This window comes from Eleginops maclovinus, chromosome 21 (genome assembly GCF_036324505.1).
Source record: "Eleginops maclovinus isolate JMC-PN-2008 ecotype Puerto Natales chromosome 21, JC_Emac_rtc_rv5, whole genome shotgun sequence".
NCBI classification, from domain to species: Eukaryota; Metazoa; Chordata; class Actinopteri; order Perciformes; family Eleginopidae; genus Eleginops; species Eleginops maclovinus.
The window spans coordinates 14,275,907-14,289,657 of record NC_086369.1 but is presented as its reverse complement, the minus strand read 5'-3'; the positions used below and the strand labels follow the sequence as shown (position 1 = coordinate 14,289,657).

Below are 13,751 nucleotides of genomic sequence, written 5' to 3'. Positions count from 1 at the left end.
TCCTGTCTCCATGTGTATTAACGCCAGTGTTTGTTATTAAAAATCATAACGAAACCATACATCATCATATTCAACGCTAAGTCAAACACGGGCACGGCCAGCTATCGACACGCCATGCTACGGCAGCATTAAATGCAGAGCTTACCTCACATGCTGCTAGCGTAAAAACGCTACGTTCAAACATCTTCCATTTAGTCATTTACAATGCATCTAGGGGTTAAGGATTTGCACTTGACAGCTGTGATAACACTGAAGTGATGTTCCCTACACACTTTTAATTCCAACTAAATTCTGTATCACTAGAGATGCAGTGGAAAACACCCTGTGCGGTATCATTCTCATTAAAACAAACAGTGACCAATCGGATTTCCCACATTTCCTCTTCAGTATGCAGCCAGGCGTCGACCTCCGCTTTTCCCATATAAGGCGTAGCACTTCCTGCGCCACCTGCTGTGCCCTGGACACCAGATGACTCGGTGTCCGTGTGCTGCTAATGTCATTTCCCTCTTGCAGTTTCAAAGTCTGGAAAAAAAACCTCTCAATTCCCCTTAGAAGTACTCCATCGCTGCTACAAAGGAGCCATAAAATCTCCTGAATATGCTTTTTGTTTGTATCTTCAAATGGTTTCCCATGCCATAAAGATATTCTATGTTTCCAAAAAACCAGATGGTGAAGTCGTCAACACTCGGATCTTTTATGCGCCCGGCCAAGCTACCTCCATCCCCATGTGCTTTTCACCTCTGCCAATACATAAAAGGAGAGGTGTTTTTCTGGTCAAATAAAGAAATGATTTTTTTCCCTCTGCCTTTGCTCTGCTGCTCTCGTGCTTTCTCTCCCCCTCTCTCTGCTTTACTACCACATGTCCAAGGGTAAAATAGTGGGATTTCTGCCAGAGGCATTAAAAGCGTCATCTGTGGAACAGATTTGTTGAGGCCTGCAGGGTAGCTGGGTGGGTGGGTGGATGAGGTACACGGGTGCATGGGTGCACGGAGGGGGCATTGGGATGACCCTCATTTGCCTTGGCTAAACTGCTGCTTGTGAGTGCCTGAAAGCCCCAGCTTTTTAAGTTTAATGGGAAATATTTCCCTGCTGATTGTACTTCTTGGGTTTGTACAATTAATCACTAATGTTATAAATAGATGTTTTTGTATGATTACATAGCTGCTAGTGTGCAGTGTATCTGGCCTCATATTCAATCCATTCGAACCGCTGCTTAACACTCAAAAAATGCAACCGCCAATGTTCAAGCAGCACTTTTCTTATTATAAAAAAACCTGTAAATTTCCCCTCGGTTGGACAAATAAAGGATTTCTGATTTTGATTATTTCAATGAAGTTAGTCAAAATTTCCTGAGGATCTCCAACCTAACAAGTTCAGCCTGTCGACTGTCATCCAATCATGTGTCATCCCACGACTGTTTTAAATAACCTTAAGGATGCCAATGTGCTTAATCCATTCAAGCCTCTGAACTGTAGGAAAGAATTGGACACAGATTTCTGAATGAGTGCAATTCCTATGAGATAACTGTGTTAAAAAATATGATATACAAAATATTTAAAGGACTGAGTTAAGCCTGAAGCAGAGGACTTCTTGTAACGCAGATTTACATTTAGTTTAAAATATGTGTTGCATGTCATTCTGTCTCTTCTGCTTTTCCTTTTTTTTTTGTAGCTGAGATTTTACAAATAAAAAAAACATATTGCAGAGTAAATAATTGTGACCAGATCTTCTTACACACACACACACACACACACACACACACACACACACACACCCACACCCAAATGTTATACAGTAGTAAAGAAATCCTCATTAATGTAATGCACTTGATCCTGTCCTGTAGGTCAAGGCCTCTGTAATGTAACAGCATCCTATTAAGCTGAAGCAGACCATCTAAATCACCTTTAATATATTGGGGAGGAGAAAGATGCCAAATACTGGCTGTGTGAGAAACTGTTTATTACTTAGAGAGTGAAGGGTATAAATATTTATGTTTATAAATGTTTTTTATGGGGGTAACACACCCAGAGTAACATCTTCTTTGATTGTGTCATTGCTCAAAATATGTGGCTCATTACTCTTATCAAGAAAAACAAATGATTCCAGTATTATTTGTGGCTGAGAGAAAAAAAACAAGACAGCTGAAGATAATCAGAACTTTGAGATATGTGGAGCTCGCTGATAGGATGTGACTTGTGTGTAATTAACAGTAACAGTTATGCCAGCTGGTCAAAATCAGGACGTATACTAATATCGGATGGAAATCTTCCTGCATGCTTTAACAGTGACCTTTTTCTTCTCGGTCGTGCCATTCTCATGGGAACTTTATATCCATGTGACATTGCAGTGAAGAGGAAGGGGCAAATTCTTTATAAACAAAAACATGTGTGCTTTTTCTCAATCTGACCTTAAAATAAATGGTCTTCCCCTCAGATGTATTTCAGTTGGAACGAGGCTGCATTGTGCTGTGTTTTGTGGAATATAATGTCAGAAATGTTTACCTTATAGAGGCGGACAGCACCCTCATGCCTCTGGTTGGTGGCGTGCAGTCTCAGTTTATCCACGCTGTTGCTGTAGTAGTCACAGGCGTTGCACTTGAGGTGCACGGGGTTGCCGATGGCCACACACTTTAATCTCCACTGGTTGGCCTTGCCTCCCTCCTTGATGTGGGCCACCAGCTGGTGCTTCTGCATGTGCTTGTCCGTCTTGCAGTGCAGCTGGAAGTTGGCCTTCAGCTGGGTGTTGTAGCTGCACAGCTTGCACTGGTAGACGTCGCCGACCACGCAGCGCCACTCTTCTTCGGGCAGGGCTCGCTCGGCGTTGACGTGTGCGTTGAGAGCCTCCAGGCTGTCCGAGGAGTAGCAGTTGCAAACGGCGCACTGGTAGAGGCGCAGGGAGGGGTCATTGATGGGTGGCGACAGAGAGGAGAGGGAGGGGTCCGACGAGGACATTCCCCCCATTCCACCTGAGGACACCAGGGATAGGTCGTCTGCCATCAGCTGACCACTGGCAAGACGCAACTCCGCTGATAGGTCACTGTTCACTGTGGAGACAAAGAACGCAAGTCAGACACAAGAACAGAAATCTATTCAAAATTGAGTTTTAATAAGAATTGCATACATGGAAGCATAAAATAACACCGTGTCAGATAGAAGGCATGCAGTGTAAAAACAGGGCTCATTTGAAAATGAAAGGCTGGCATGCAAAGGGAGGGATAAAGGATAGAGAGAAAGAGAAAAGGCTCTTTTAATGAAATTAAGTGTGGAGAGAAAAGTGAGTCCTCCATGCAAGCCCCTCTCACACAAAAGGATTTGATAAAATAAAGCCTCACAGAGGACTAGGGCTCCTTACAAAGTCTTGTCTATAAAAAACCCTAATAGGATTGAATCAGGATCAATTACAATCATCCTTTTCAACTTGCTAACTCGCTCATCAGGTAGCTTTAATTACTGCTCTCAGCAATGGTGGGACAACGGTTTTAGGGCTCCGAGCGTTTCTCATCCACGCAGAGATTTGAAAAGCTGATCAATGCATTATACCAGATTTCTTTCTTCTTCCCGCCCACGCAGGGAGAAGAAAAAAAAGAATTTCTGCCATTCATAGAAATGTAATTAACTCTTTCATTTGATCCCTTCATTGTCTCTCTTTGAATGCTTCCAAAGCTCATCATGTCTTTGTCTCAGATAATATCTCAACACGGTGTTTGGAGCACAGAGAACTGAACAATTACAAATCATCTTAATCAAGTTTCCTTTTTACAGTTTAAGTATAATTCCCCCAATTAGTGGATGTCTAGATGTGTGTCGGTGTGTGCTGCTCTTTAAAAAGATTTCCTGCTCACACCATCCAAACATAGGTACAGCTGCGCTCGCTATGGGGAGCTGTGTGTTATCAGTGTAATTCACTGAGAGTACATCTGCTAGCTGGGCTGTGACCTCCACACTAGAGGAGGGAGTGGGTGTGTAACACTGCAGGGTCATTGTTAAATCTCTCTCACTCCTACGGGAATCCGCTTCCTGCTGTGTGTGTGTGTGTGTGTGTGTGTGTGTGTGTGTGTGTGTGTGTGTGTGTGTGTGTGTGCGCGTGTATGTGTGCGTATATGCACATGTGTGTGGGTCCTCTCCAGGGTGAGTGAAGGTGGGGCGGGGTGTGTATGGGGGGGATTAAACTGACTTAAGAAAATTACAAATGAAAGATTAAGAATAATTCTCATGTGGCGTCTCATAATCATTTTTTAATCAGTGAGAGGGGTCAAAGAAGGGAGACAATGACAGAGGGACAATATGAGAGCGGAGATAAGAGGGAAAGAGAAAGAGTGGTGGGTGAGGGGAGGGGGGCGCAGTAAAGAGGATGGGAGCCGAAAAGAGAAGGTGAGAGGGCAGGGAAAAAAATGAAGAGCAACAAAAGGAGAGGCAGAGATAAAAACAATGCTCAGATGGCATCAGATATATGAAACAATCACATAAGAGAAAACCGAGCTCAAAGGCAAACATATTACCAAGGAAACATTAGAAATGAGACCTTTTTGATTAATGGGTTGAACTCATGTTTCATTTTAATTTTCCAATCCTCACCTAGACCAGATCCAAGAGCAGCCGCGGTTGCAGGATCTAGCTGGAACGGGTTAATCATCATCTGGGCTTCTGGGCCGCTACTGCCACCTGGGCTCTCCAGTTTCACACCTGCCAGGCCCATGTTCTGAGCCAGGTAGTACTGGTAAAGCTCTGCCTCAGCCGGGGCCAGGCCCATATGCAGGCTGTGTTGGATCTGCTTCATGTTCTGCTGCAGCAGCATCATGTTGTGCATGTGTTTCTCGCTCGTCATATGGATGCGCAAGTTCCGCGCTACGTTCGTCTCATAGTCACACACCTGTTGGAAGCAAGGCGGGATAAATTCAATTTCCTTTACACATAAAATTAGACTTTACCTTTCTCATTATTCTCATTAAAACATTTTCAAGCTATCGTTTGCATTCATATAATGTTCATAAAAGGCATTTACAACAACTTAAGCACCACCAACCAATTATTAGTATCCAAACCATAAATACTATAAAATGCAATCATGTAATTAATGCAGTCATGATGATTAATTTGTTCTGGTGTCCGCTTGGAGATACTCATAGAATTTAGGATAAATTCAGTTTTAGAATGACCAGAGGTCAGACGATGTGGCAGAAAAATAATAGACATAGTGACGCAGAGGGGAATAACGAGCTGATTGTTTAGACATTGAAACAAGCAAATTGCTATGCTGCTACCAAAGCGCTACAATGACACTGTTGTTTCATTACCTCACAGCGCCAAGTTGGCTTCTGTTTGGGCTTGGATGGCGAGGGTGCCCCACAGCCTCCACCAAGGCTGGCACTGGGCACAGGGTTGGCATGGTTGTGGGTATGGTTGTGGGTATGGTTGTGGTTGTATTGAACCTCAGTGCCACCGTTCTGGAGTGTTTGTACGTTGTTCAGATGCTTGTCCGACTGCATGTGGATGCTTAGGTTGCCTTTGGTGGTGGTTGAGTAGTTGCATACCTAAAAAAGAATAAAATAATACAGTGACGTGTCATTTACTGATGTCAGATGATTGATTATTACATTTTGTTTAAGTCAGTAGTTTGAGATTACTCTAACAATTATATCTGTGAAAGAACATGTCCACCAAACCCTGAGCATATTTTGGGTTAATTCAACAATACAATTTGGCTAATAAAACCGCACCCCAGTTAAAGCACATCATGATTATAGGGCATCTTCTGAAAGATAAGAGAGGAAGATAGAGGTCCATTAAGATAAAAAATGATATGGACAGACCTCACAGCGGAACGGCTTGTATCCACAGGTATAGCTTTCGCCTCTGGCTAGACGAGGGTGAGGCTGTCCTGTGCGGCAGTACGCACATGATCCACCGGACTCTGGATGTTTCTCCTTCATGTGGGCGTCCAGTGTCTGCTGGTACTTGTAGTGCCAGTTACACTTGGGACACTTCAGCGTCTTGCAGGAGTTACGTGAATGCATCATCGTCATATGCCCTCCCAAAGACCGTGAAGATCCCAAGACTGTGTCACACTTGGGGCACTCCACCCCACTACCTGGTGACCCTTCACCTGGACCAGGGGTACCAGGTGTCCCAGGAGTTCCAGGCGTACTGGGATTTCCTGTGTGTTGATGCAGCGGTCCAGGACTCTCATCATCTCTGCGCAACATCATCATGTCAAGGGGGTTGGAGGACGGCGACGACTCATCCCGTCCTGCCAGGACTTCACTAGAGTCATTGCTGCTCTCCCTCTCTCTGGCAGCTGCCAGGGCAGTAGACAGGTGGCTCTTCTCCAGCTCCATCTTCTCACAGGCAGTCAGGGAGGACGAGGAGGTGGATGCAGGGCCTTTACTGTCTATGTTAAACTTTAGCACACTGTTGGAAAGGGGGGAAATACTTTGGTTTAAGAGAGGGAAATCTTTGCTACTGGTGCTGTCAGCCAGCTGGCCTGTCATCGCCATGGTCATGGCCTGTTCCTCCTCCTCGTCTACCTCCATTTCTACTCCACCATTGGAGTAAGAATCTTCATCCTGCTCGGGACTTTCTCCTCCAACTGCACCGGGCTCCCGCTTGACGTGCGGGTACTGGCTCAGGTCCGGCCCATTGGGTTGCAAAGTGCATGTGTCCCTAACGTGGCCCTTGCAGTCACTATCAGAGTTCTGACCCTCCAGGTTGCTACCAGTGGCAGCAGCAGTATAACTCCCACTGGGGGTTCTGTGGGCACCAGCCCCTCCCCCGAGGTTTGGGTTGGTCTCGGCCTTTGGCATGGTTTGGGTTCTGGGGGTTTGGTCATTGGAGGAGCTGCTGGCACTGCCCTTCAGGAAGGCAAAACCTGCCTGAAGGGAATCGGTATTCTCCCCACTGCTGTGGAAAGTGTTCCACAAGCCGCGGAGCCCGGTGTCTGGCCCTAAGAAGTTGGCAGGTGTGGGGAAGTGGGGTAGCACAGAGTTGTGGGGGTTTTTTGGTTCCAGAAAGCTTATAAGAGGTTCTTTGTCCTTGCCGATGCCCTGGATGATGGCAGAGACATGCTTGTTGCTCAGCAGTTTCTGCTCCTGATCATTCAGGGTCATACGGTGGTCATGGACAGCATGTGTCACGAAGGAACGGCTGTAGCCGAAAGACAGCTTGCAAAGGAAACACATAAGCACAGGTTTCCGCCGCCCATCGGCCACACAGCCCTCAAACTTGGACAAGTCCACATTGTTGGGGACATCTTTGGACACACAGGAGTTTTTGGCTGCACCATCTGCCTTAAGATAGTCTTTGTCATTCTTATGGCGGAGGTCATAGACACGGAAACTGTGCAACACGGGACCAGCGCCCGCCAGCCCTCCAGCTGAGGTATTTGGGAAGGAGGGGTGGTCGGCCACTAGGGGTTTATTTCCCAGGGATGAGGCGATGTGGAAAGTGTTGATGATCTGGGGGTAGAAGGACATGGGTGCAGTGGGCTGCTCCAACCGTTCCCCCCCTGGGCTCAGGGCACTCTGGCCACTGCTGACCTGGGCGTTGGGGAAGGGCTGGGGGGGCAGTAGGCCCCTGAATTGGTGAGGCACAGGGAGCCCCCCTTGGTTGCCACACTGCTCTTTGGCGTCCTCCAGAATGAAAGCAGAACCATCAGGCTGGTAGATGATCTCACTGCTCAGGTTCTCCACATCACTATCCTCTTCCATCTCCATCTCACTGTTCATGTCCCCCACTTCTGCAACACCCATCCCACACTCTCCTTCATCTTCACTCTCCTCCCCTACCATCCCTTCAACCTCCTCACCCTCCTCTAGACCTCCAGTGGTAGGCAGACGGGCATTGGGGCAGTGGTGCTCCATGTATTTTTGTAAACTGGAGAAGGAACTAGAACATTCGTTGCAGGGGATCTCCTTTGCCGGTGCCACGGGAGACGTGGCAGGGGCAGAACAGTCCGAACCCAAAGCTGCTCCTCCTCCTCCTGTTAAAGTCCCGGTAACACTCCCTTTGTTACCGGTAGTAAAGCTTTCTCTCCGACTCTGTTCAGTCACAGGGTCGATGGTTGCACTGACATTGGTGGGGGTAGCAGTGGACCTCAGCGGGCTCACAGTGGACTCTCTGAGGCCATTCTCTGGCTCTCCAATGGCAGCAGGCGACGTTTGGTAGTTGGTATTGGTGTTGTTGCTGTTGGCGACACTGGTCTCCATGGGGATGACGGAGTTGTCCTCAGCAGCAGCGTCCAGCCTCTGGCCACCATGTCCCTGCTGCCGTGATGACACCATAGGGGGAGAGTCACAAGTTGCCATGACGACTACTACATAGGGATCTCATCTCATCCAGCCTAACAGGGACCTGAGTTTGGGAAACACAGAAAACAGAACAGACAGTTAATGTGTGCAAATTTGCTCAACATAGTAAGTTAGTAAAATGTACTCAACCAAAGTTCCTAAGTTGTTTCTTAGAACATCAAAACAAGATGACAGATTCCAGATCTGTATAGCGTATCACCTACAAGATATAAGAGCAGCTTTAAGTAGCTAGCACCATGACAACGTTTGAAAATTGCAGAAATCAGATATTAACTGCTCCCCCTTGCATCTTTGTCTTACAACAGGCAGACTGAGATTGCTTGCCAAAACAAAAGAAAAAAAAATCTCCTTGAACAAAAGTTTAGTCCCCAGGGATGGGAGCTGGGAAACGGGGGAAATTAGGTATAAATGAATGAAGCAGCTCCCACGACAGCCAGCAGTGGGGAAGTTTATAGGAATAACCCAATTGTCGAGTAAATAGAATGTTTGATCGACATACCGCTGTGCAACACAGGAAGCAGCAAGCCGTTTCCTTACTCTCGGATCCTATGTGCTAATGCAATGCTAAAAGATTATGATGTCAGGCTTTTACCAGATAGCTTTGCTAACCCTCAAGATGTTGGCTTATTCACTAACAACACAAAGAAAATCATGTTTCTTAAATAACTCATACGCAGAAGTGTTAGTGTCTTCCTTTAAGAGGAAGAGCGGATTAGAGCGAGAGGAGTCCTCATTCATTTGCTAAATCAGTCTTGGCATGTTCTTACAAGTCACGAGTTGCTAATTAGGCAGCACCTATTCACTTATTAATGCCCTGAAGGTATGACAGAGCGGACAATTGAAAGTATGAAACTGTATATTGTCTTGCAGCAAGGGAGAGGTAAAACATTGCATATTGTCAAATTGTGTAGAGTACTGAAGCAGCAATAAATCAGGAAAGTAAAGAATTTGTACATTCATTATATTTCAAATGTATTTTCATATAGTAGTGAATGGGAGACCAAGAGAGAGAGAGAGAGAGAGAGAGAGAGAGAACGAGCTTTCAGGAGGAATGATGTTTGGAATACCAGAGAGATGTTATCAATCCTGGGCGGCTGCCCATCTCTCAACCCCTCACTACTTAAATCTCTGGGCTTTTCACAACAAGCCACAAATGCGAACGCAAAGGCTCACACAACTGTGCGCACACAATGTACAAAACGGCCTGCTAAGCCCACAAACACATAGCACCCACAGTCGTTTCATTTTGTAATCATTATTTCCCATCACCTAAAAAGAACAAGGAGAAACAACTGAGAAAAAGCCATAAGGGGAGGAAGGAGAAAAACAAACTAAAAGCTTGAGAAATGAAGCTTCACTGCTACTTAGAAGAAACGGCTTTCTTGCTCAGCAAAATGCAACAAATGAACTCCTTGTGCATGCCAGTGTTTTTCACTTGATACAATACCAGCGCCTTTCGGAGGCTTGCGTGTAAATGAGCTGGCATTAAAAGAAAGCTTTAAAGAGCCACGTTAACCTTTAACCCAATCCACCTGCTGCTTAATTCTCCCTCTCTTTTCCTACACTCCCTCTCTCTCACAACAAAGCTACAAAGCAATTAGAGGATTAATCTGCAACAATCCAGGGCTAAACAAAGCCAGTTGGAGGGACAGTAAAAGCGTGAGGAATGAAATCAAACATGTGTGTGAGTATGTTTGCGGGTGCATGTGTGTGTACGCGCTATAATCATTTCTAATCTGACATATCCCAGCGATGATTCCATGGGGACTAGTGATAGATTAAAAAAGGGAGAAATTATGTTTTCTCTCTGGATCTCACTCAATATCTGTATATCTGTTCGAGAGATTAAAGACAAATCCACAAGGAGCCGAGAATTAATTTCAGTGCTTCTGTGTTCAGCAAGGATGTGGAAAAAGGCAAGGTTTAGACACCGATGCAAATCCCTATCTTTACTCTCCAGTAAACTCCCACCAACTGCTACATCAAGAAAACATGTTATTTTTTTAAACCCAAGTGATGTTTAGCCCAGGGCACAGATCCTGAAGATAACAACTATGGTTTTCTACCCCCACAAACAACACAAACACACACCTGTCTTCATGTAACTAACACTTGTAATTGCAAAGAAATTAGCAGCAATTACTTCGGCATTCTAAAATGCAAGGAGTTGAAACAGGCCAAAGATGTGTCATCCCACGAGAATGCATGGTCACACACACACACACACACACACACACACACACACACACACACACACACACACACACACACACACACACACACACACACACACACACACACACACACACACACACACACACACACACACACACACACACACACACACACACACTGTATTTTAGATATAGCTGTGCTGACTATATGAAAATAAAATGAATTTGGCAGCAGGGACAAAAATACACAAAATAAAGGCCAGTTAAATTACAGCTCAGTCAGCTTTCTACGATAAATCTTCCACAATGCTCACCTAGCTCCAACACAACATACTGGGCTTCTTCCTGCAGTCAAACATACATATTTCATTTTTTCCAACAGTGTCCCTCTTACCGAGGTTTGTCTTTAATGTGATTGAGGGTAAAGCTGTTCAGAAGCAGTGGGTCTGAGAGCTAATGCGACACACAGGACAGGATTTACTACTTGTCAGTGGTGTCATTTCACTGCTTATTTCATTGGGGAGCAACCCCTTTGAATTGTAGCTCGGACATAAAACACTGCGACTTATGAATTATGCATCTCCTAACACTTTAAGTATGGAATTATGTCTTATGGGTAAGTCAATGTGTTAAGCATTTGGCACTGCAACATCACCCCTAATGCTAACAGGTTAGCAGCTGTTTATACATGTGCTGCCTGCTAAAAATAAGAGAAATTGTCTTTTATTTTGTCATCTCTGGATATAATTGAACCCATTTAGTGTGCCACAAACAAACAACTGACAAAGTACTAGAATGTGACTTAAGTTTGATATCTCTTTTAAGTTGAATGCTACAGCCCTAGCTCTTAGCTTAGCCTATATCGTCTTTTGTGAAAGCGCAATGTGGTGCAATGCGGCCTAGTGTAGGCGTTTGAAGCCATTCTGATCTGTTCAGCAGGAATATATTTAGCATAGTTGGAGAGAGAAGTAATTAGATGTCTGGTCTTACTATCAAGTGAATATAATATTTTCCTCTTACACCTAGCTCAAAGTAACATTTTGCAGGCTGCAATCTTTAGACTTGCACAGATCAATATCATAAGTTGTAATCAGCTCTATAAAAGCTGAATACCTGACATATTGTCTCAAGAGGAAACAGAAGGAAAAGTTATCCGCCTTGCTTCTTTTTGTTTTGCTCCTTTCCCCAGGCCTCGCACCTTTCACAGCAGTAATGCCCACTACTGCTTCTTTTAAGGCGGATCATGTTACTGCTAGCTAAGAAACCTTCCTCTCTTTCCCCCACTGGCTTCCTCCGCTCTGCTAACCAACCAGATTAGAAAGAGAGCGATAGATAGACAGATACAGAGAGAAAGACTCACAATGAGGCTCAGGCACACTGCAAAAACAGTTCCCTTATTTTAACAGAAGAACAAAAGAGATGGCCTGAGCCTCTCCTACCTCTGTTTTTTAATCAAGCATGTCCTCTTGCGTTCACACACACATGCACATGAACAGAGGCACACACACACACACACACACTCACACCCACACACACATAGACTAAGGTAATTAAAGTGGCAGATCAGATCCTGTGAGAGGCAAATAATAGCCCAGGAATGCCTGGTTTGGACACCGCTAGTTTTCTGATGGGAGAAAGGGGCTAAGAGACTCTTTGGCCTATTGTTTTTCTCCCCCCTCCCCTCCTCTTGCCTCTATCCCTCCATCTGCTTTTCAGTAGCTCACAGAGAAGCAGGGGATTTCTCTCTCCCTCTTCTTCTTTTAATTTTTCCAACTTTTCTCCTCTCCCTCTGGCTCTGCGCTTGGGTGAAAGTTGGATTCTGTGTCTCAAAAAGCTCCAACAAAGGCCAACACTGCATTTGCTGGGGCACATGTCAATTATAAAGGTGTTTAGTTGTGATATTTGTGCTGCAAATGCATGAAGTTTTACAACAACAGGTCTGAGATACTGAGCTCCGGGTCCCCTTCTGCTTTTGTCCTCCTGTCAGACTATCGCGCATTAGCCAGAGATGCAGACTGTTAAATGCCAAACCTGTAATTGCAGTGTCGCCACATTGCCGTCTTTGTTTACACAGGAATCTGCGAGGTTGAAATTCTTCATCACTAACTGTCCAATATTCTTAATGCAAGGGCAGAAAGTGCTGGTAATACGGCTGTGAATATTTATAAGATGTGTAAACAGTGGAATTAGGCAGATCTTTGCTTTGGGATGTGGTCTAAAATGTTTTTTTTCCCTCCCTGGGCTTGTCAGAATGTTTGGACACATATGTGATCACAGTCAATAAGTGGTGAAATTAAATCCAGACTGAGTCTTAAAAGGTGACCCATGAAAGCTTGTAAAGTCAAACAACAAAGTCAGAAGACAGCGTGAGACTACGGCTATGTGTCCATTCCTTGAGGTCTCCTAGAATGTCATCCCTCTCTCGGCATGTGGCCCCTCAGTCTAACACCAAATCTTCTATCAAAATGTCACCAAGCGTTAGCCAAAGACAAAGGCGAAGGGCACTGTGAAAGCCCCTGCATCCATCTCCCACTGTCAGTGCAATGAATAGGCCTACTCTGGTCTAATTAGACCTGTTTATTTGTTGCCATGCAGAAACGGAGGGATGAAAAAATGAAGTGGATGAAGGAGGAGGGGAATTATCTCCTTCCTCACAATGCGAGTGGAGCCTCGGATGCCATCAAAGAGCGCTAATGCATGCGTGCACAAACACATATGCACACATGCACACACACATATGCACACATGCACACAATCACAGAAGAAGGCCTAATGCTCTCTGTTTAAAGTCTTAAAAGGAGGGACAGGGGGAGAAAATTGCAAAAGGATGAGAGGGGGAGGGCTTCTGCGTGACCAAGTGTTTTTTGTCTTCTTTACTTCTTAATCTCACAAAGGGTTTGCATGCAGCCCTTGTTTGTTGCCTGAAGGTGTAATATTAGACCCTAGATGCAGATCTCCCCGATGCCTCCCCCCCCCCTCTGTCCACCCTTATCTGTCTGCCTGTCCTTCTTCCGCGTGTCTCCCTTGCGAGCAAAAGCCTTCATTACCAAAAGACACCTTATCATTATGGCAAGGCGCGGCCCAGACACCTAGAGCAAGCGTCACTCTGTTTAGCACAGGAATCTTGTTCGACAAATTACCTACTCCGCAAAAAATGCCTTTTAGCAAATCAAATTCAAGATTACGCATACATGAGCAATGATCTTGGATTGTAAAAGGAGGTGAAAGATAAGGGGGAAAGGTTTGGAGGAGGTGGGGGGGACAGGGATAATGAG

The 13,751-nt window shown here is 45.2% G+C and overlaps 1 protein-coding gene across 1 annotated transcript in view; it reads right to left on the bottom strand.

Annotated features, from left to right (window-relative positions):
- The window catches only part of zfhx4 (zinc finger homeobox 4), a 76,688-nt gene that overhangs the window by 48,488 nt on the left and 14,449 nt on the right, over window positions 1–13,751 (bottom strand). Inside the window, 4 exon segments of the mRNA XM_063912656.1 lie at window positions 2,502–3,043; window positions 4,575–4,869; window positions 5,294–5,530; window positions 5,810–8,345. Of these exon segments, the coding sequence (XP_063768726.1) occupies window positions 2,502–3,043; window positions 4,575–4,869; window positions 5,294–5,530; window positions 5,810–8,299 (3,564 nt within the window). The 5' untranslated portion in view covers window positions 8,300–8,345.